This window comes from Electrophorus electricus, chromosome 3 (assembly GCF_013358815.1).
Source record: "Electrophorus electricus isolate fEleEle1 chromosome 3, fEleEle1.pri, whole genome shotgun sequence".
Classification (NCBI taxonomy): domain Eukaryota; kingdom Metazoa; phylum Chordata; class Actinopteri; order Gymnotiformes; family Gymnotidae; genus Electrophorus; species Electrophorus electricus.
This window is the reverse complement of record NC_049537.1, coordinates 9,740,481-9,764,200: the sequence shown is the minus strand read 5'-3', so window position 1 is coordinate 9,764,200 and position 23,720 is coordinate 9,740,481. Positions and strand designations below refer to the sequence as shown.

The following is a 23,720-nucleotide window of genomic DNA, read 5'->3' as shown; positions in this document are numbered from 1 at the left end:
AGAGGGCAGAGTGCTGTGGTGAAGTTCATGGTTATTCATATCACGGTCTTCAAGTCTCACATTGACCATTCAGCTCCCTCCCTCCCTCCCTCCCCAACACCCCCCCACTCCCTGGTCTGGACAGAAGCCATTGCTAAATAATGGAAAAAAGTCATATTTATAACCTTCACAATGGCTACTGCCACTGTATTTTGGCAGAAAGGATAGACTTTTTCTGAGAGTAAGCTATGATTACATTTTCTAATTAGCCATATTAAGACTGTAGTGTGATTTTATCCTCACTGCTTTTTGACTGTTGAATGATATGCTTGAATTTTGTTAATGCTTTGATGGAGGATAACAAGGGGTTGGCCTTGAGATGTGATATATCGATACAAGGAGTTTTCTTTGAAAATTTTACATTTTAAAACTTTGCATGTCAATTTTAAAGACTCTCAAAGTTGATTCTATTTAGTATTTATAGATACAATCTATTTTGTATGTGTTAAATATACATAAATAATAAAATACATAATAAATAATCAGTAATACATACTCCTAAAGGCATTATTTTGTGTAAGGATACAAAATATTGACATCATTCTTTCCTTAACTGTGGTGGAGTATATGTACATAATATAAATTAATAGTATATAGATTGCAATATTAATTCCTTTTACTCCTTTTGTCACTTTTGACAGACACAAATGATTCTTACCACAAAACATCTTATAAATTCTGCTTTCAGATTTCACGTTCATTTCATGGTCTTTAAATATTGCCACTCCTTCAAACTGATAATTTCTCCTAATGGCTAATTTAAATGAAATTTGCCACCCACTCTCTCTCTCTCTCTATCTATCTATCTATCTATCTATCTATCTATCTATCTATCTATCTATCTATCTATATATATATATATATATATATATATATATATATATATATATATATATATATATATATCAGAGCAGCTCTATGACTCATGGTGCTTAGTATCTTGTTATTTGGCTAGAACTTATAGCAATTTCTTAATGCCCCATTGATGGTCCCTTTAGGTTCATTCACAATATTGTGAGTGGACAATTTGCTCAGGCTCTTAGGGCACTGACCGTGACTTTGTATGCTGTTATCCACACCGTACTGTTCTGTTTGCTGGTTAGGGAAGAGAGACTGTCAGTGTGCTTTTGTCAAGGTGACAGTTTTTGATGTGGTCTGAAAGGTTCCAGGTACTCTAACCCTAATCCACTCAATGCCTGTCTTGTGGAGGGATAAGATCTTATGTCCATACATAGATAAGGAACAGTACCTCATGTGAAAAGTGCGGTGCATGTAGCCTGTGAGTCTAAACAGCATTAAATGGATATCTGTTCCCCCACAGCAAATTCTTTAAACCTAAAAATTCCATTGTAACAAGGGTATTAAACCCTGCAATATTTAGGTCCAGCTTTTTAATACACCTGAGCCAGCAAATCAAGGTGTCTGGAAGCATGTGAGTATTAGAGGTTCGTATGGTAGAACTGAGATGCAACTAAGGCCTGGTGGTCTCAAACAACAGGTTTGTGTAGAACACTTTGAGATTTTGAAGTTTGTCTCTACATTCTGTGGTCCAGTAGAATGCATGCTTATGTCTAACTGGAAAAAAAACATTTGCTTTTACCATGATAATGATGCCCTATTTACCATGATAATGAAGTGCCATTAAAAAGCCCTTTTAACAAACTTTATAGTATTTTTCCATGGTGGTGGAACTGTAAGCTTATAGATTTATAGAAACATGGTATTCTACCATGTTTTAGTATATTCTGATCAAAATTTCATATTTATAGTTTTTAAACCTAATTTGTCTATGCCCTAAATGCCAAATGTTCATCATTGGAAATAAGAGACAATGCTGAGACAAAACTACACTGATTTATATAACATTTTACAAACAAATATTAGCAATCTTACATTTTCAGTCCTGGGTAAAAAGATATTGCCTGAGCTTTTCCGTTTCCTTTTCAGGCTTACTATGTCAAATGCTTGCTCTTGTTACAAGAACATTTTCAGAAGGCCAAAACCAACATTTTCTTTGCCTTGCGGTAAGAGCTTGTCAGTCTCACTCAGTGTAAAGTTTTGTTAAAGTCTCAGATGGGAACAGCACAGAACAAATTCCACCACTATGTTCAGAATTCCTCATGTCTTTTAAAACATTTCCCTTGTTTTCTTACCAAGATCTATTTCACAATTTTATGGCAGGCATAAACAGACGAACCACTTGGCAGCAAGACACCTAGGTCTTTGGTTTTTATCTAAACTTGTTAGAGGCCTCTCTACCTCAATTCTCTACCCTCATCAAAACAAAATGATTTTAACTTAATGGATATCTTGCCTTCAACAGCAACAGCATGCCCCTGTGGAATCTTGAAATCCATAATCACCAATAAAATGCTCTCCTAAAATGTTTGTTGCTTATAATTTAAGGATTAATAACACTCCAGTCGAGCATGGGTATTGCTTCCTTTTTTAGTGTTGTGTGAGCTTTTGGATTTTGATACTCAAGTGAGTGTAACATGTGTGAGAGCATCCATGACAGAGCAGGTAAATCCTCACCATCTTCACGGGACTTCTGAATGAACGCATCCACGCCGCTCTCTCCGTAGTTCCCCTCTGAGGCGACAGTAGAGACATAATTCCAGCCCATGTATCGCACTATGTCCACCATGGCCTGGGCCTGGTAGGTGTCTGGAGGAACCACCCGAGAGAAGAAGTCATAGCGTGTGTTGTCACTCAGCTCTGGGGCAGTGGAAGCATAGCTCACCTGAGGTATCTGGAGATTTGAACAGAGATAGGCACCCTCATTTAGAGTCTAAATTACACAATTACCACAAACACTGCTTATACCAAGCATTAGATGGACTGTATACCATCATAACAGGAACAACATATTCCACTATCTCTGTAAGAGGTCTTCTAATTACTGTAGGGGGTATATTTAGAGTGTATTTCTGAGAAAGGCTACTGCTAGCCCACATTAGCCAGATTAGCTAGCCCCTATACACATCCCCTATATCATGGGATGCGATCCCCTATATCATGGGATGCGATCCCCCCAAGTCACATGGTACAGCCTGCCGCGTGCAGGGGGTGTTCACCCATGTTTGTAGCCACACCCCCGTGAAGGCACGCACCTGTACAGGGTTACGTGTTAATGTGTGTTTGTCTATTTAAACCCCCGTCAGTGCATGCCTTACCGTTGGTCATTGCTTGTTCGCTGATGTATGTTGCTGCGTGTATAGTCATTTGTTAGATGTGCTTGTAGTCTGTGTTTAGTTAAATGTATAAGTCATGTATGTCGTTAGTGCTGTGTGTGAGTGCCACTCTTGTGCATGTTTTATGTTAATAAATGTTTCACTTCGAGGGAGTCTGTGCGTCCTGCTTCACGCCCACTGGCACTCGGGCCAGCGACAACGTTACAACTGGAAGGCTGTTTGGTGGTTTCTTAGAAACTGCAGCAGCATCAGGCCAGTTGTTTTTGTTTTTTCCTGTTTATTTTTCACTAGTGAAATTTAGATTTAGCCAAATGTTTGTTATTCCAAACTAACCTAATCTTAAAGTATTTCTATCAAACGTGTGGAAAGGAGGCCAATTTTAGGAGGATATGGAATACAAACCCAAGAGAAAATCTATTTTTAAATATTGTCTACAAAATACAAGGAATACTTTGTGGGATTGTATTTTATACAATACATGGAAAACATTCATGTGTATAAGATAGCAAATGACATTATCATTAGTGCATTAATATTTATTTATTTTTTTGTCATTGAACTAATTCCAAACACCCTGTTCTAATATTTATACATTTCAGCTACAATGACCTATTTAATAATCTTTTTTTTTTTTGTTTAAAGGGGGAAAGGTGGGGTGAGGAGGGGGGTGTTGCTTTGAACCTTCACTCACTGCATACTCACCACAGAGGAGTTGCTGACGAAGGTGCCGAAGGTTACTGCTGTCATGCCTTATATGTGTATCTCATTTTAAGATTTAAAATAAGGTTTTTTGGACAGCTGGTGCAAAGGAAGGCACCTAATGATAGCTGTAGCTGTCTCAATGTCTTTGTATGTGAATAGATTTGCATAAATGTATATAATTAGGGCTACTCTTATAGTGGTATTTTACCATGACATTTATACAAATTTCAAATGATTTGGATTCTTTCATCCAAATTTTATTTGCATGCATAATAATCTATAATAGCGCATTATTATTTGCATTATTATTGATTATAATGTATACCACATTACTGGAGAAGTGGGTCCAAAGAGGGTCCAATCAGTTTGTACTAAAACTTGTTAATCCTATATTAAAAATACAACTTGCATGTTATGTATACATAAATGTTATACTTATGCTATGCTTAAATGGTATTAAGTATTCAGAAATGTCTATAGATACATGTTTATCTCATTTTAAAGCAGATTACCCAATACACAGTTTGTATGTCATAATGTATTACAATTCATGCTTTGGCTAGTCTTTTACACATGTTCTGCTGAGTATCATTGGCAACACCATTAGATAATATACCATTGGTGCATCATAAAAAGTAATTCTAAAATCAAAGACTTATACAAGTATGTAAGATGTAATATAACATTAACATTATGCCTAGTCTTTTAAAGTGAAGTTTGATTATTTAAATGGTAACAGCTAACTGAACTTTGTGTGCTACCTCCAAATGCTACCTTCATTTGATTAAATGTCACTTTATAGCTCACTTTCAGTGCTACATCCATTAATGAACTCAGATTACCAAATCTATCTAGTGATACACAAAGAAAATGCAACTTAGAGCTGTGTGTTTACAGTCTCAGTGAAGAGCGGTAAAACTCAAACTTTATAATTTTGCATTGACATAAAGAAAAAAAGAATGTTGGATGTTTGTTTGCATGAGTAGGCAGTGAAAGTCTGGTCAATTTCAAATAACCTTGCTTCACTTAAAGATTGGAAATACCAGATGTAATGCTTCATTAAATATTTAATACTTTAACTTTGATTTGAAAAAATCTGTTGACAAATCAAAGTATACGTTTTAATACATTCTGAAATACCTTCGAATTATATATTAATTTGCAGGAAATTATATATTCATTTGCAGGAATTTGCAGGAAATGTTTTGCTGAATGAATCCATTCTTTAGAGCTGAGATTTGTTGAAGCCAGGAAATTCATGGCATATTGTGTATTAACTAATTTGAAACAAATATTTCCGTTCCACTATAAAACAGTGCTGTTCACTTGCTGTTGTTCATTCAGAACGTAGATACAATTTTCACATCTGTCAGTGTCAAGTTAAGTGCTGCAGTGAGAATGGAATGTCAAACATGTTGTATAATCACTGAACAGAACAGACTGATCCTGTGCAAAGACAGCAGCCTGGCAAGCAGTGTTACAGACAATTGGGCCTGGGCTAGATTCATTTTATTTTTAATATAATGGTAAAAAGCAGACAAAAACAGCATTTTGTATTTCCATTCTCTATGTCATACTTTTATATGAGTGTCATATAAGAAAAAATGAATTAACAATAAGTAATTAAAATAAACTAATAAATATCTAAGTAACAATGTTGATGGCTTTTCTATTTGACATGATTTTAAAAATATCTCCAAAAAGTTGCATTGTCATGTCAGGAACTGAACTGCAGCTTTGCTCAGAAGTGTATGTTTCATATGAAGCCTGCAATCCTTGGTCAAATTCTAATGTCTTCATTAGAAGGTCACTGCCACTGAACCATCTGTCAGACATACCATACTGGCGATAAAGTCACACTGCATAACATAATGAGGCCATTCATGTTACTGATGAACACTTTCTGACATCCACAAAGGCGTTCAAAGCCTGTATGTGCCTGACTGACTTCAAGATGTGAAGCAATGAAATTGATCTGTCAGTGTAATAGGACAGCACACACTGGCTGATACAAAAATCATGCCCTTTGTCAGGTTTCCATTTTACTAAATAACAGTTTAAAGAAACATTCAAAGAGATAAAAATCTGTTTAAACTCTATCATAGAAATTAGATGATTTCTAAAAATTCAGTATGGTTCTCATACAGTATTAGTAATATGCTTATTCTCCATAGCTGCAAATATATTATATTAACAAAAAGTTCTTCTTCAGAGACATAATATTTAATGTAGTCTCATAGCAAGCACTGGGTCCTCTTAAAATATATTCACCACTCAAAAATGACCTTTGAAGATGTTGCACTGCATTGAACCTTGGAAATGGCACAATGCTTATCTTATCCCTTATCTTTGGTGTAGCTGCAGTGATCCTGTCCCCGTTACAACCATCAATGGCTTGAAGCAAATTTAAGTCTAAATGTGTAGGATCTTTATATTCAGAAAGGGTTCGGAGGTCTTGACTGGGGGAGGGGTGATAGCTTCTTGTGGTCCCCAGATCCCAGAAGGCTTAACGGTAATAATGTGAAGATCCTAAAAGCTCTTTGAAAAGCAAGAATAAGATTCAATCAACCAATGATCATCTCATCATTTTGTCCAGGCAATTAGACCATTACTATACACATGCCTATATTAGAAACAGAAGAATTATGTATGCTATTCTGCATATCACTTCACTGAATTAATAAATAGTAAGTACATGCCAGGGTAGAAAGATTTTTAGGTCTGGACATGAGAAGAAGAGAAGGTACAAGGCTGCTGTTCCACAGCCTCAGTCAGCAGCTACAAAGGCGTGATCAGCCATTAGCTTCAGTTGAGACCATGGAACAGCCAATAGCAGCTGATCTGAAGGCCTCATATAACTAGAAGCAGTGTATTGGAAGAATAAGTCAATAATATAAAATGGTGCTTGTCCATGTATTGTTTTAAGAATAAATAAAAAAACTTTCAAATGTACCCTGAAATAGACAGGAAGTCAGTGGAAAAAGTCTAAAATGTGATCTCTTTTTTTTTTGTTGCCAGTAGGCATTCAAACAGCTGCAAATATACCAGTGCATTCCTGTTTATGCTAAGGTACAGAGATTTACAATATAAAAAGAGATGCAAGATGTTCCCAAGCCTGAACATAAATAATAACCTCATATTGGAAATTTCTCTGAAAAACTACTTCAAACAACAGCATTGATTTACTGATCTCAATCAAACATGACACCAAGATTTTTGATGGTCTTTGTATAGACACAATACATAAGGGTCAGGCACCACCCATTGTACTTTGGAAAGGGTAGACTTAGAAGGTTACGTGGGGGAATCAATTTGTTTTGTTTCTTTTTTATATTTGTACCATATGTAGTCTACCTGGTCCTTTTATACTTTCCCCATACAGTTTATCCTTTGTGCTGTCCACATTAAATGACTAAAAAGAGTGATTCATGCCCTGTGTCCTGTCTCCAAACACACATAATTTTTTGTGTCTCCTTCACCTAGATGTTCAACCTCAGAGCAGAACGTAACATTACATTTCCAGATGATGCTTTGTAGTGGGAGAATATACAATGAAAAAGGACAGGCCCAGTATGGAACCTTGTGGCACTCCACAGCAAATGGTAGTAACAGAGGAGACATCATTTCTAACATTAACTTTGATCATCCTCTCACTTATGTAAGATATGTTCCATTGTTCCACTCAGACCAAACATGTGCTCAAGGTGTTCATGGGACATGACCATCATGTTATTAAGAATAACATTATATAATAATTTTCAAGCTTAAACACAAATAGCACATATATCTTATATTAATAATAAATACCCCAATTAAATAATAATTTGGAAGCATATAGCACCTTCTTTTCCCAAGGTGCCATGTAAAGTAATTATATTAGAGCATATTCAAGCATTGCTCTAGTGGTGGGCCTCGCATCTATCACTGCCCACAGAAAACTGTGTGGGAGCTTAGTCTGCAAATGTGATCACTGAGGAATCTATAAGGTTAGACAAGTGATTAAAGGTAATATGTCCAGGTTAGGCAGGGGAGGAAGGAATGTATCATTATCTGCTTCAAGCAGCATGACTCTGGCAAGCAGCGTGGCAGGAGAGGAGCTTATCGAGTGTCAGGGTCAGTGGGGTTTGGGTGTAATCAGTCCAGCAGCTTCAAGGCCACACAACCAAAGCCAGTGGCTGACCCAAAAAAAATCACCACCAACTCTGTCCCGCCAACCAGCTGGCAATGCATTATTGGAAAAAAGTGAGAGAAAAATATAAACTGCGGGATGCCCCTCGTATTTCTATCAGACAAATTCGTAAATGCCTATTTATTTTCTGCAATTCAGTACCTTTCTGAGCAAGTTATTTAGAGGTTATTTGAGATATTCCACACATTTCCACATAACTCCTTCTTGCCCTTACCATAAATAAATTAGTATAAACAGTGTATTGTAATTACCATAATCCTTAAACAATAAAAAACCCAGTAAAAACTGGCTTCTTGTTTACATATTTCTTTTGGCTAGAACTTTACCTTAAGACTACAATTGCAGGTAACCACAATTGGCATTTTGCCCACAAGTAGCCAATTCATCAGCCATTATCAGACAACAGTTCACTCAGTTCAGTTTGCAGTCTACAAAAGCTAAGCATAGCCTCCATGCAGGCTAAGTCTAACATTCAAATTCCTCATACTAATATGAATTAAGTGGGTAAGATTAGTTTATTGCAGTTTTTGTGCATGACTCCAGCTGTCAACTGGATGCTCCCTTCCCTAATCACACTCTGCAACATAGTCAGTTATGCAAAAGTTAGTTATGGCAGACTATGGAGGTATACAAAGGAGTAGCGATTGATCTTTAGAATAGATGTATTGTTTTCTGTTTTCTTCACAAATGCCTCATAAGCCTACTGAAGTCCTTTTTTAGTGTAGTGTGGGAGCATGACCTGTTTAATTTTCTGTTTTTTGTGCTGGCTCCACTTCCTGCACCTCCGATTTTTTTCTATGGAATAGCAAAGCAAACTTATTAGTGTAACTCAGGTGATAATTAACTGAACTACATATCTGGCAATCTGTTAAAACACTAGAACAGCATAAATTAAATTAGTCCATGACAACTGTATTTCATGCATTTTTATAAAATATGTAGTTAGATGTTAGTGAGTGCTCTTTTTTTCCCATTGGTTGATGCTGCTTACTGTACAAACGAGTTGTACTGCATTAATATCATTGCATAGTGTGTGCAGAATATGACTGAAGTATAGTGCTGCCATGCATATCATATGAATGTATCAAAGTCATACACTTTCAACAAGCATCATGCAGTTTGTAGCCTAGGAGAAGAAAAATATTTCAGAACAGAAGGAGAAAGATGTTAGATATGAATTATTTGCACATGCTAGTAACATTTTGTGAAAAAAATATATTTTTGTGTATGATTAATCTTCCTTTATATCTCTCTGCCCCAGACTGATCTTTCTGCACTCACAGTAGCAAAGAACAACATACTGCATTGCATGGTATAATCTACCGCTACTACACAATCCCACAAACAATACACTTATGGCAGTATTTGCTGTTAAAAGCAAAAGCACTACATGAAAAAAGTCTGAGGTTGCCTGGTTAGCTCACTATACCAATACACTGATTCCATCATAAACATAACAGTATTACTGTTATAACTGAAACTTTGGACTTTGGACTTCACACATTTTAGATTTTCACAAATCTTTTTACTGTCCACACCATTTTCTCATTTTCTTCCACAGCATTCTCCAAGATAAAAGATATCCTGATGAGACAGCACCCAAAATTAGCATGGCTCTAATTGAACATTTCATCCCAATCTCACTGTGCCTGTGGGAGGAAAACAAGGCTACATTCTCCATGTCTATGTCTGTCTCTCTGTGTGGCACCAACCTGCCAGCACCGGCGTGTAGACAGACAGCCCACCAGGGTTTTTGCTCAGCCTCCAGATGGCCAATCTGCCATTGGCTCTAACTATTGATTTGTTTCTCACACTTCTGTGTAAGACTAATAGTCTGTACTTGGCAGAAGAAGCATTTGATAGCTTGATGAGTCTTGGAACAGCTGCTCCTGAGAGCTGTTATTTGTAATATAAATATGAATGAAGTAATCCTTGGAGCAAGCACATTATGTTTACTGTATTTACTAGTGTATTTTTTTTTACAAAACCCTGAAAAATAGGTGCAGTGCACGCAGGACATGGAGCCATAAGCTTTGCAATGGGCTAAAATAAAGGGAAAAAAAATTATTTTTTGAATTGACATGTTTTGCTCCCCAGCCTTTCCCAACGAGAAATGCTGTCTTCCATACCTGATCCTGAATTTCCCCCTTGGGGATCAATAAAGGAATCTTATCATTTTACTTTTTAGAAATATGTAATCAAAGCATGACAAGCCTATTCTCATTAGCAACTATGTGCTTTCAGAAATTTCAGAACTTAATAGTATCTAAAAAGATGGTGAGAGATGGTGAGAAAGCTCTGCTTTGTATGATGCTTTAATTGGATCCCAGTGGAATATAGGTTAGCACCCATCAAAAAGTCACATCAACCAACATGGAGTCATGGATTGTTTTTTTTTGTTTGTTTGGGTTTTTTTGCATGTAGATTTTGAATGGTATATTGATAAAACATGTCTTTGGAAGCCAAGCCCTTTTAAACCAAACTGAATGAAAGCATCTCAACAGTAGTTCTATACTTATTATGGATTTCATATAACAAATGTTGGACCAATAAACATCAACCAAACAAAATTGTATGAAATGAAATGTTAAGACAAAATTAAACTGGACAAAACTGCAGCTTCAAAAGCATCCATAAGAAAAACACAGCAGCTAGAGAAATATAGCAGATCTCACTTACATAATATTTGGAGTAACTTTAATGATAGAGAATTCCTCAATGACACATGACTTGTTGCATCCTCAGATGTTTAATAAATAGAAGCTTGAATTATAGATGCTTACTAGGAGCATTAATTATTCAGTATTGTCTTTGTGGTCTACAGTGACTGCTGTGGGTACAATATTGGCAAGGGAAATACCACCTGTGTAATTATGGTGATTAGCTTGAGGGCTCAGCTCCCCTCTACTCTGTAATAGATACTTATTTATCTATGAACAACTCAGGACCAGAAATTAAACGCTTGACTGCTGAATGTCAACTGTTTGCTGTGTCAGAAGGAAAGCACAAGGTTTTGAAATGTAATGTTTGAAAATTAAACTGAGGGGGGAAAGGAGTTGTTGCTATACAGTCAGGGTTTTTTTTAGTACTTTTTGTTCATTTTTTAAAATATCTTGACTTAAAAACACTGAAAGTTGTATTCAATTTTAAATAATTAACAACGTCAATTTGCAAAAATGCTATATGTATTTTTGTAAACGTCACTCTATTTTGATTTACTGGCCAATGTGATGCTTAATGTTGTTTTGTAACCCTGTGTGAAGGGTCACATCACTTTAGAGGGTGCAAGTTGAGGATTAACTAAGCTATCATATCTCTGCCACTACTGCCTTTATCACTGGAGAGGGCATCAGTGCCATTCAGAGACTGGCAGTTTTCAACTCACCTGAGGGGCTGGAAGCCTTCCCTTTACAGTACACCTGACAGGCTTTAACACGGTGTCAGAAAGTGCCCTCATGAAACTGCCCATGATTTATCCTCTCTCTTTCACACACTCACACACACACACTCACTCACACACACACTCACACACACACACTCACACACACTCTCTCACACACACACACACACACACACACACACACACACACACACACACACACACACACACACACACACACACACACACACAATTTATAGATATTAAGACAATCTATGGTTCTTAACACTTACAACAGTATTGTAATTGTAAAATAAATGATGTAGTCTACTAATAAGAAAGCTCATTTGTAAAATCCCTATGTTTTTACTGTTATCATACAGAAAATGAGTTGAATGGTCTGTAAATTCTCTTCCTCATTTACAGCTCTCAGCTCTTGAGCTCATTTCATATGCAGAGTACTGCTACTGCCAGCTGTGCAAAAAAAAGAAAAAGAAGAAAAGCAGACCACTGAATTTCTCTTTAAAGCTGTTACCAAGCATTTCAAAGAAATTGCAGACAAATATGTGGAATACAAAGCTGTACCTTTATAATGTTATTATTCAGCTCTGTGTATATCAGTAAAGAGATAAAATAATTTTCAGCATAGAATGTTGGATTTTTAAATTAGGTGTATTATAATAATGATTCAGATGATTCAAGTCATTAAATAGGAACATGTTAATTGTTAATGCCTTTGCAGGCAAATTCATTCAAATTCTGACTTAACATCTACTTATACATAGAAAGAGACTGGAAATATTGAGAATAACACATCATGGGCCAACTTGTATTGTTTCATCTAATGTGAATATGAAAGCTGGCACACTGTGTTGCCTCACTTTAATGGTCTCCATCCTGACTGATAACTAGCATGCGTACATATGCATTTTAATTTGTAAGAGAAAAATGTAGGCCTGTTATCACACTGCAGGAAACTGTTCTGATTAATAATGCAATACAAAACATAAGTAACCATATTGTGAAATGTTGATGAGTTTTAGAGTATTTAGTATTTAGTAATTGCAGTCATTTTGCCAGTTTCTATGTCAAGGTGTCCATTTAGCAGAAACATTTTTTGTGGGGTTCTGGATATAACTGTTTAAATATGAAAATATTTTTAAATGGCTTTGTAATTGTCAGATTTTGTCAGTTGTACAATGTTGACTCACAGCCAGATCTTTTTATGGCATGTTAAAGAAGAAATGTTTTTGTGATTTTTGTATCATATATCTGCACAAGTTAATGCCATTTACTGGGCCAAAGCAAGTCCAAATTCTTTTATGACAAGATTGCTAAATAGAAACATACCTGTATGGTTGAATAATTTTCTAGAGAATCCAATAGTCACATTGAAACTGTTCTAACCAACACCAAAATTGGTTCATCGACAGATACAAGCTAAATAGCCCCATCATCATCATGCCTAGATATTGCTGTTGTCATGATTGCCTCTGATCCCAGGTCTTTCTGTGATTTCAGAGAAAATAAATGTGTAGAGGCTTTTCCCCCTCGCCCCCTATGAAAGCTTAGATCCTGTACTTTAAAGGCAGGTTTTTATTTTTATTTATTTATTATTATATAAAGTCCAAGCAGAGGACTTTGAACCCATTAAGATTTCATGAAGTACACTTTTTGCTCAAAATATCAAAGGCCTCATCGTTATCATTGCATTTATCAGTCCATGCTTATTTTTGCCAAGTCATGCTCTACATATCTTCTCCAAATAACAGTAATAATGGGATATAACAGGAGCATTATTCTGCTGGAAAACAGGAATGGTTGTTAATAGGATACATGAATGGAACCAAGCATGCTATTGACTTCTTTACACAAATGGAGCTATTAATTACTTCACTACTTCACTGAGAGAACAAAGAGAACTGAAAGGGGACTTGGCTGGACTGAGAGAATTTTAAAGTCAGTCATGAGGCTTAATCACTGAACCAGTAAAACAAATGGTAAAGTATTACTCAAGCACCATTTATATTTGAGCGAATGCATTTTAACCTTTAGGTTATAAATGTCTAAAACATGTTAATTAAAATAAATAAGAATACATTTTATTAATTGTACAGCCTATTAGGTGTTTAATTAGGTACTTTCAGCATGAAATAACAGAAAATGAATTTTTTTTTAATTGTACTTAACACTATGCAGCACTATACGAGTTTAACATATTTTAGTGAATTCTGTGCAATAGTCTGAAGAAAAAAAACAAATTAGCAAACTCAAATAATATTATAGAATAGGTTTGAGTAAAGTACTAAGCTGACTGCCATTTCTTATGCCTTGATTTATTAAGAGCAATACAAGAATTGTTTGGAATAACTTATATGGAAATGATAACTGAATTGTAGTCAAATATTATTACATTCACTTCTGGTTTGGATTTGACATACCCTGCCATGTAGGTAACTAAAACACACAATTTTAGTTACCTGTTGTTCACAGAATATTCTGCAATGTGTACAAAATATTGCTATATGACATGACGGAGAGATGTTAGGGAACCTTTGAAAAATGTATTTAAACTAATGTGACTAGAATTTAGAAAAATATTCATAAAGACTTTGCTTAGGAATGGACAACATACAAAGATCAGTACATGTATGTGTCATGTATGTGTTTTGTATGTATGTCATGTATGTATCTTTGACCATGAGGCTACTATAAGAAAAATAATGAACAGTAGTTGTATTTAATGGGAGGTTAACACAGTGTAAAATGTTACTCTCCATAAAACCACTGTTGCCCATCTCAAGGTTGGTCAATACTAGCATTACATAAATGCCCCACATCCCTACAGGAGGTGAACTTTTTGGTGACTATGTTTGAAAACAATGCAAACTCTACATACCACCAAATCTCAACCTCATCCCATCAGTGAAGTGTGATGGAGTGAATATAATATAGAAGCCTTAAAATCATTGTGATCAATGAATTACAAGCTGTATGAGGAAATTCTAAAGCAGAATGACTATGATCTACAGCTCAGAAGAGGCTGGGTCTTACTGCCTGATCCAATCATCCAATACTCAGGAGTAAATTAAAAACAGAAAGGGTCAAATAGAAGACTTTTTTATAATGGCAATGTCATGGCTGAGAATGACCATGTCAGGTCTTATCAAAGTTTCATGATGACTTGTTCTCTATAGCCTTTCTCAACGTTTGATGACAAGGACATGTTAAACAAGGACAGGTAATTTGTCCGTGTATAATGTAAACAATCCTATGCTGTATTCATAAATGTTTTTCATAAACAGTGTCCTATTTACAAGATATAAAATTTGTACATTATAAGTGTATAAATGAATATTAAAGTATAAATGTATATCAAAAGCATGCAGCTAATACTTGCCGTTTGCTAAAAACCAGGTAACTCGTGAAAACCAGGTCAATAAAGTTTGCTACAACGCCACCGATCACGTAGTAAACTTAATCTAAAGTTTTACTTCACAGAGCTTCAGCAGCATTCTGCTTGCCCAGCCGATGAGGAACCTCTGTCCTTGTCCGAAGCATCGTGTTTCTCTACAAACCTTGTGTACTACACTTTTACTAACTCTACATACATAACCATATAACCAATTATATATGGTGTGAGGCAGGCAAGATTGGAGTCACACACAAGTAGAAATTTAGGGCTTTATTTGAGCAGAGTAAAGACTAGGTAAAACAATCCAAAACACGAAAGGTGAAAAGGCAGGAGCCATAACAGGGATAGGTCATAACAAGAACATGAGTGATAAATTACAAACAAGGTTCAGACACATTAGCTAGGCAAATCAAGACTTCACAAATGGAATACTGAAAAATTATATTCTAACCTGAATCAAGGTAACTAAGAGCAGGTGTAGTTAGAACTCCAGGGACTAGGATTGACCTGGAGGTTTCTGGGAAATGTAGTCCTTGACAGGCATGCTCAGAGCAGAGGATGTGACAATACAGTACATAAAAATGTGTATTCTGCCGAGATTTTTATGTGCTCCTTGACTCTCCCCCTTCCCTCACTGGTACGTATTTTAGCCACTTTTATATTATTTCTGCAAATGTCAAGTGAGTGCTTTGAGGAGCAAATGAAACAGACCCTCTTGTCTCCTAAATCAGTTAGTATTTCCATACCAACCTTTATAACCTAGATGGTAACCATATACCAGAATTCCCAATTAGCCTGTGGCCATGCAGTCTAGAAATTACAGAGGTACATACAGTTTAAGGATTTAAAACTGTACATACAGTTTTAAGGATGTAATTAAAAATCTGAATCACGTCAGAGTAAATGCTTTTCCGGCAATGTAATTTTTTTTATGTCTTAGTCTTTGTTCTGAAGGAAGAAATTCAAACTAAACCGGGATAGGTGTTAGGTGTTTTTTGCTAAGTTAAACGTCTATAAATATTAAACATACTCTCTACCCTCAATACCTCCATAATATTTATTACCTGCAGTTTCTTTTTTTCTGTCTATATTTTGCTATTTTAATATTTATTATTCATAACAGGAATTTACTACTACAAGGTGCATTTAGCAAACTTCTCTTTTTGCCGTATAGAGAAAAATCATTGCAGCGTAATGCAGGCTATAAATTATATTTATTTAGAAGTCTAAGAGGGAATAATGACTTAAGAAGTTTTACACCCAGAAATTTAGGCCTTCAATATAACAACAAAATAGTATACATTTACGGCATTGAGCTGACATTTTTTTCATCCAAAGTAACTTACAATTCTGACTGAACACATCTTAAACAACTGAGGGTTAAGGGCCTGGCAGTGGTGGGGCTTAAACTGGCAACCTTCTGATTACTATTAATGTACCTTAACCACTGACTGTATATGGAAAGTGAAGACTTCAATATTAATTCAGCACCCAAGACATAGTTATGATGATCTCCAATAATCTATTCATATTTTAGTGCTTTTTCTTTAGTAATTACTAAAACATTTCCTCATTGTTGCAAAATACTGTTCAAACCAAAAGATAAATTTGAAAGTAGGATGCCTGTATGTATAATCTGCTTTTCTAATGGTTTTGTTCAGGCTGAATGAGTCACAAGTTGGCAACTAAGATTTCATTATCTCAGAGACTCTGGTGGTTTGCTAAATGTAATAGGCTTGCTGGCACTGTCCCATAGTATCCAGGAGTAATTGATTTTCCCCCAACTGGCCTCATTTCTTCATGGAAGCAATATATTAGTCTGTAATTCTTTAATGTGATCACGTTTTACAACATTACATCAGTATAAGTTAAAATGGAGCGGTTTGAATTAAGGCAAATTAAAATCTGGGTGGAGAGCTGCTTAAGCAGATCAATTAGAAAGTAAGCGTTCCACCAAACCAAAATGATTCTATGTGATCAGTGATCATTTGTCTTGCCATGAAATATTCTTCATGACTATTAGCATTTTGAGGTCTTGGAAATATTAAACACAAATCGTTTGAGATGTGCATAAGCGAGAAGTAAGGAAAAGTACAACGTTTCTTTTTCCTGCAGCAGAGAATATAAGACCTATGCATTATATTGAGTAATTTTACCTAAAGTGAAGAGAACATTAGGTAGCCACATGATGCAGCAGTAATACAACTGTGGCTGATTTCGGTATAAAGCCTGACCTGCCTGATATGATGCATTATCACAGTGACATGGGGGGAAGGGGTTCTAACTATCAAAGTTAGGTGAAATGAACTCTACCTACAACTGTGTTCCAGCCCTAGTCAGGACCAGCACTAGTTCTTGCCATGATTAATAGCTCTAAATCCCATTAAAAAGAACATGGTCCTTTTATTTTCCATTAAACACAGTTTTTCCAGCCATAGCGGATGTTACTAAGACTCATGCAGGTCTAAATGCAATGATGCATTTTATAGGTATCAGCGAAATCTTTTTAAAAGAACTGAAGTAATGCTTGTAAGACTAAAGCTAAAGGCACTCAGTTTCTTGTGACTGCATTTCAGCAAATCTATGCAGTAGATATTATGGGCAAATCACCAAAAAATGTACTTGAACTTAAATTGAAGTTTATTTGTCCAGTAATCTTAAAATCAAATGTACTTGAACTTAATCTGAAGTTTAGTTCCCCAGTAATCTTAAAATCAACGGGAAAGACCACAGGCTTCCACTTTGAGGAGGTATTTTTCAATTTGAAATTCTGTCCTCTCTGAAAGATTGAGGTCAGAGTCAACTGTATATCCTCCAGGGGGACATATAAAAGCAAACACACAGTTGGTAAAACTGCACTATGTAGTTTGTCATGACAGCAGACAGCTTTGTAGACCTGTAAAACTGATCTCTGTTTATTCAAGGGCAGTATTAGACTCCTCTAATCAGGAACACAGAAAGTCTCAGAGATTCTCTAGCATGTAAATTGAACCAAACTCAATCTCCATACCCTTTTGAATTTTATTCCCACCATTTCCACATAAGGAAAAGCTGAACTCCACTGTCTGCTATTTCTGCATCTTTGACCAAACAGAGTGTTCTGCCTCTTGGTAGAAGCCCCAGAATGAGCAGCTAGGCATGACAAAGCAGGCCGAATTAATTAAATGGCTCTAATATTACATGCACAGCCAGCTCATGTAAACCATTGGCCAAGAGTGCTCACCCAAGCACACAGCTAAAAAGGCCACAGAGAGCAGTATCATGCAAATGTTTTGTATCAGATAGGTCACTAAAGCTCATTTGAAGAGGAAAAATGGAAACTGCTATTTTTATTTTAAATAGTCCAAATACATTATTTACCAAATGAGATCCCTTTACTATGACCCCAAACCCAGAAGACACTAAATAGCTCAGGGGGTACAAAAACAAGCATCAGAACCATAAGATGAAACTACAAAGACAGGGTTCACTATTCACTCCATCTTTGGCTAGCTTTGAGCCACAACATAAAACAATTAAACATAAATCTACAGTTCTACAATGTCCTTTTCTGACTCTCAAAATTTTCATTCACAAATTTTCAGACAGAAAAAAACGTCACATTGTAAGGGTGAATAGCAATCCTGTCATATAGTAAATCACATGGATCATGCGCAATTAGTTTGCCCTCTGAGTGAAACAGTTTAGAGAACACAGGGCCATAGATTGTATAAAGGGCAGTTCTCCACTATAGGAAGATAGAACCTAATAGCCCAGAACAAGAAGTGTATGGACTATATTGTCAGTATCATGCTGAATGGACTAATATGCTAATATGGCTGCAGTACTGGGGGAACTAAAAAATAGGAATATGGATCATTGGAGTGCAATTTGTGTTGACAGAAACCACCATGCTGTGTTCTAACTGCAAAGCTGAAAGTGTTTTAATACATGAAAGCTGACTGACGATGTTTGTCATCTTTGATTCAGACTGATGCAGCATTTTGATGAAGCAATGTCAATATGACAACTGTAATAAACACCTTTTCCTCTGCTGCTCCTCCACCCTGACCTCTGCTTAAATCAGCATGCATATAACTGATATATCCATGTTGTCACTTGCAAGCTGAATAAATGGTAATACAGAGGTCTTAAACTGAGTTAGGAACTATAGTGAGAGTTGATGTGGCAACTGAAAGGCACTATCTGAGAGGGTACATGATAGTGTGTGTGTGGGGGGCAGGGCATGGCAGTGTGTAAGAGCCTGAGAAAACGAGGCTCGGGAGGCTATTTACAAGCTCCTCTTTATTTACGATGCTCCAGATTCATGTGTAATCGGCTCTCCCTCGGCTCACTGCCCAGGCTTCGGTACTGAGATTGCGCCACATGAAATTAGACAGAATCCAAAGGGAGGCAACAGCGACCCCAGGCTTGATGGTCCTCACTGATGGGCAGCTACCTATTTGCCTAGATTTCTGAAAGGACTCGTGGGCACACTTTATTATACAACCCGGCTTTGTTTATCATTGCTGTAAACATGAACGATCTGTGGGATGTAACTGTGGATTAGGGCAAGTAAAGGCTTGTAGCCTATACATTTACTGACAATATATTATTGAGGGTATATAAATAAACATGATATCTAACATCCAGTGATGAATACAAAATTGAAAGAAAGAATGAAAGGCTGCTTCTTTTAATCAGAATCTTTTCATCTCCTATTGCTAAATTATACCTACAGTCTGAAGTCACAGTGTCTGATTTCAGTAGCATAGATGACATCAGAGTCAATGGATAATGAGCTGTAACAAGAGACAGCCTCATCTGTCCCCTGATAGACATTTGGCTGGATGGAAAGCAGCCAAGTCTTGGTCATTCTGAGAGTCTCCTTCTCCCTGTATCTATACTTAGACAGGTGGGCAGGTGTATCTGTCAAGATATTTGGATATTTGTCAGATCTTTTGTTGATTGCATGTCTACAAACACAAATCTAATATGGTAAAGATGAAAACCTGAACCTGTATTGATCTGCTGTGGACAGATCATGATTGTGTTCTCAGTTCAGTGGTATATATTCCTAACATATATAATAATAGGCATCTTTTGAATGTATTGTTTATAATACATTATGTGGAATGGTAGCATAGTTAGTGGCATTTTTTTCTAAATATAAGAACAGAATATATAATAATTTAAGGTCCTATACAGCACAAAGCACTGATCTTACTACCAGCAGCATAATGCATAAGTTATGGGGCTGTAAGCACTAGAGGTAAAATATTGTAGCCACATTTAACTTAATCACATACAGAGAAACTGGGGTAAGTGTATTAGGCAAAACTTTTGGCAGCTGTTTGTAGAAATATCTCCACATGATGCACCAAATTAAATATTTATAGTTTTAATACTTCCCCCATTCTTTAGGATAAAGGCTCTGAAATAGCAATGATCTGAATGTATCAGTAATTCTTTATGCAAACATGTTGGCTCCTCTAAATGATAGAGCCAAAATGAAACTGGGTAGCCTAAAGGTAAAGCATACCCTGTGTGTGATTACCTTAGTCTAATTAAATCACATCTTCTAAATTAAACTGCATAATGCATTTCTGTATTCATATGCATGAACATGTAGACATGTTATAAATCAACACTTAATCCAGTTCCCAAATTTCATAAATACTGATTTCAACAGTATTACTAAACAACTTAAATACCTTACCCCCACAGAGCTAGCTAGTCACACTCTTTTCCTAAAATGATGTTAGGGTTTAACTTGGATTTTATGTTTCATATGCTGCTACATTATATTAGGTATCTCTCCAGAAAGGTTCTTTTCTTATTTATGTGTTGCAGTGATGACAAAGGTTGTCCAATAGACACTTCAAGCTGCTCATCTGGAACAGAGCTATTACAGGGTTCATTGGTGTATATGCCTAACAGCAAACCATAACATGATGGAATCAATATAAAAGTCCTCACTTTTGGTAGTGAAGAATATATCAGTCCACCAGTAACTATTTGTCAAAAACTGCCTAGATATACATTGATTATGCATATCACCTTTGTTATGTGAAATCAACAACGCATGTGGAATAAAGGTCAAAATGAAATGATCACATACTTCCTTTTCAAGACCTCTCATCAATGATTTAAAAATTAAGTATTTAGGTTAATTAGTACCCAGGCTTTCACTAATCATCCAGATACTAAGCTAATAAAGAGAAAATGACACAATCTATTGATCTTACACAGGGCATGCAGAATATTGTTTCAGTTGTGTGCTTACAGCCTGGTTGAGCTAAGATTACATGATTGCATGATTTGCTAGAGCTTTAAAAGAGATATTTATAGTACATTAAGTGGAGTGGTAGCAAAGTAAGTGTCATTTTTGTCTAATTATAATAAAATAATTCAAGATCAAGAATAAAAATACATGAAGTAATAGTTGTCAAAGTAACTGGCCCACACTATGAACTTACAATGTTTACCTTTAAACAGTAATGGAAGTATCTCTGAAGTATGTGTTCATGGATGAGACTTACAAAAGCATCGTACCTCTGAAACCCAGCTAGGCAATTTCTGTTTTGAAAAGCAGCTCTCAGAGCAGTGCCTGGTCTCTGGTGTGCTTGGTGGCTATCAGCACACCAGACACCATTACAATACAAGCAATGTTCTTACTGAACCATTTCCTGAGTCCCTTATTCAGATGTTATTTTTCCACTGCTTTTTTGCAGCAGTGCACAGCATCAGTCAAAACTGAGGAAAATGCCATTTCCCTGTCAAAGTCTATCTAAATGCTGTAAACTCACAGAGTTCTTTACAATATTCATTCTACGTAAAAGCTTAATAATAAACTTGCTCTCTTGCTGTCTAAGTCTGCATTTTGTGAATTTAGGTCTCGTCCCACGCAAGCAAACATCAGCACATTTGATGTTTTCTTCTGTAATGGCTTGCATAATATCGCCAAAGATAAAATCTCTTATCTAGTAGAATTACAGAGCTATCCATCTTTACTAAAACACAGGCCCTAATTTTGGCATGCATGCTTTTGGTAACAGTGGGAGTGTTCAGTGTAATGGCATTGTCTTTGGTTGTTGAGCTACTGAAGGTGTAGCTCTTAGACAGAAACACCCTCAATGCAACACAGGGTCATTTGTCTCCACGGAGACCTGTTATAGGAATAGTGTGAGAGGAACAGTGAAGTCCTTGAAAAGCTCTATTGAAGAAAATTACACATGAAAGTGTTTTTGTGAGTCAGGATGCTCTATTTGATATAATCCGACCCCATTTGGTGACCTAAGGAAAATCAGTAAAGAATATACTTATTTTGTGGTAAAGACTTCTACTCAGATGAGAATAAGTAAATCTAGAAAATATTGTGTAATGTCAGTAATTTACTAACACCACTCCAAGGGTTCCCTGTTGCCCTGTGACATGACAAGCACTATTGTTCTGCCATGACAAATTCTTATCATTTAACCACTCTCTTTCCATCCTCTAATAAAAGCAGTCAGCAAATGTACAATCAAGCAAACAATCTGATGCATACTTAATGATGTATGGTTGTAAACACACCAGAAAATACTGATGGTGAATCCCAACAAAGAGCATATCTATAAACGACAATGAAGAGTGGAGAAATAAGTTTCAGTAAGTATGCTATCGATGCTTGTCAGTGTGAACAGGACTCATTGGGCTTGACTATCACAACTCAACTAATGGCCCTGAAGAGAACTGGGCACACCAGAGATAGTGTTCAATGAGACTGTTAATCTTCATTCTGCTTTCTTTTCCTTGCTGAAGTGTTTAATAGTGACAGATACAGCTCCTCAGTCACAGTCTTTAATTCTAAGGAATGCACAACCAAAGAAAGCTTGGAATTGAATGAGGAGTGTATTAATTGTTTTCCACAACTCTTTATCAAGCTTCATACTCACTTTAAATGACCTCTTTCCAACAAACATGTATTGCTCTTCTAGCTTCTCTATTCAGCTACACTGAAAAACATCTAGATAATCAAAACAGCCATACTGTCATCGATTGCTCCCCTCTTACTGGTCATGTGGTACGGCCCGCCGCCTGCAGTGAGAGTTTCTTGGTTTTGTCATGATTGTAATGACGTCTAAATGTTTTGCACACACCTGCGCCTAGTTAATGTTGTTCTGGTTAGGGGGTTTATGTATTTAAACCCCTGATGGTGTGTGCATCAATGTCAGTCATTGCCACTGTTCACTTTGCCTTTGTTCGTGTCTGTGTTCAACATTTACGTTAGATGTGAGTGCCCCTGTTGTATACGTATGTCAATAAACGTCTGTCTCCGTTTGTCTCTGTCAAGGGAGTCTGTGCATCCTGCTCTGCGCCCTGCAGCAATCGGGCCATTGCACGTACAGAAAGAGAGATTAAGGTTATTAAGAATCAATGCTTTCCATGCATATGTTAAAACTGTACTTTTAAAATATGACAGCTGGTTTTAGATCACTATGAGATGTTAAAATTTAAACAAAAGCAGAGTAACCGATCTTAAGCAAAGTGGCTAGGAAACAATTTCCTGATTGTCTGCCAGTGCTGCATATGCTTTCTAACTACTGCTGTCATCTGGAGATTCACATGAAAAGAATGACTCACACTTAAACAAACAGCAGGAAGCCTGAGAACTATTACAGAAATTATAAACTTGGTTTTTCAAGGTCAGTTACGTAATCTGCAGGAAACCAAAACATTACTTTAAGTCAAAAGATGACATTGTAAATTTGGGAAGCTCCAGCTGCACTCCTACTATTTCGCACTTTACAGGATTTAAATATAGAGTCAAATAAAAATATT

General features: G+C 36.3%; 1 protein-coding gene across 2 annotated transcripts in view; it reads right to left on the bottom strand.

Moving 5' to 3' along the window:
* Positions 1 to 23,720, bottom strand: part of LOC113569668 (metabotropic glutamate receptor 4-like) — a 94,311-nt gene that overhangs the window by 28,741 nt on the left and 41,850 nt on the right. For both annotated transcript variants that reach the window (XM_026997632.2, XM_035524710.1), the window contains exon 3: positions 2,575 to 2,791. In XM_026997632.2, coding sequence (XP_026853433.2) covers positions 2,575 to 2,791 — 217 coding nt within the window. The remainder of the gene's footprint in view (positions 1 to 2,574; positions 2,792 to 23,720) is intronic.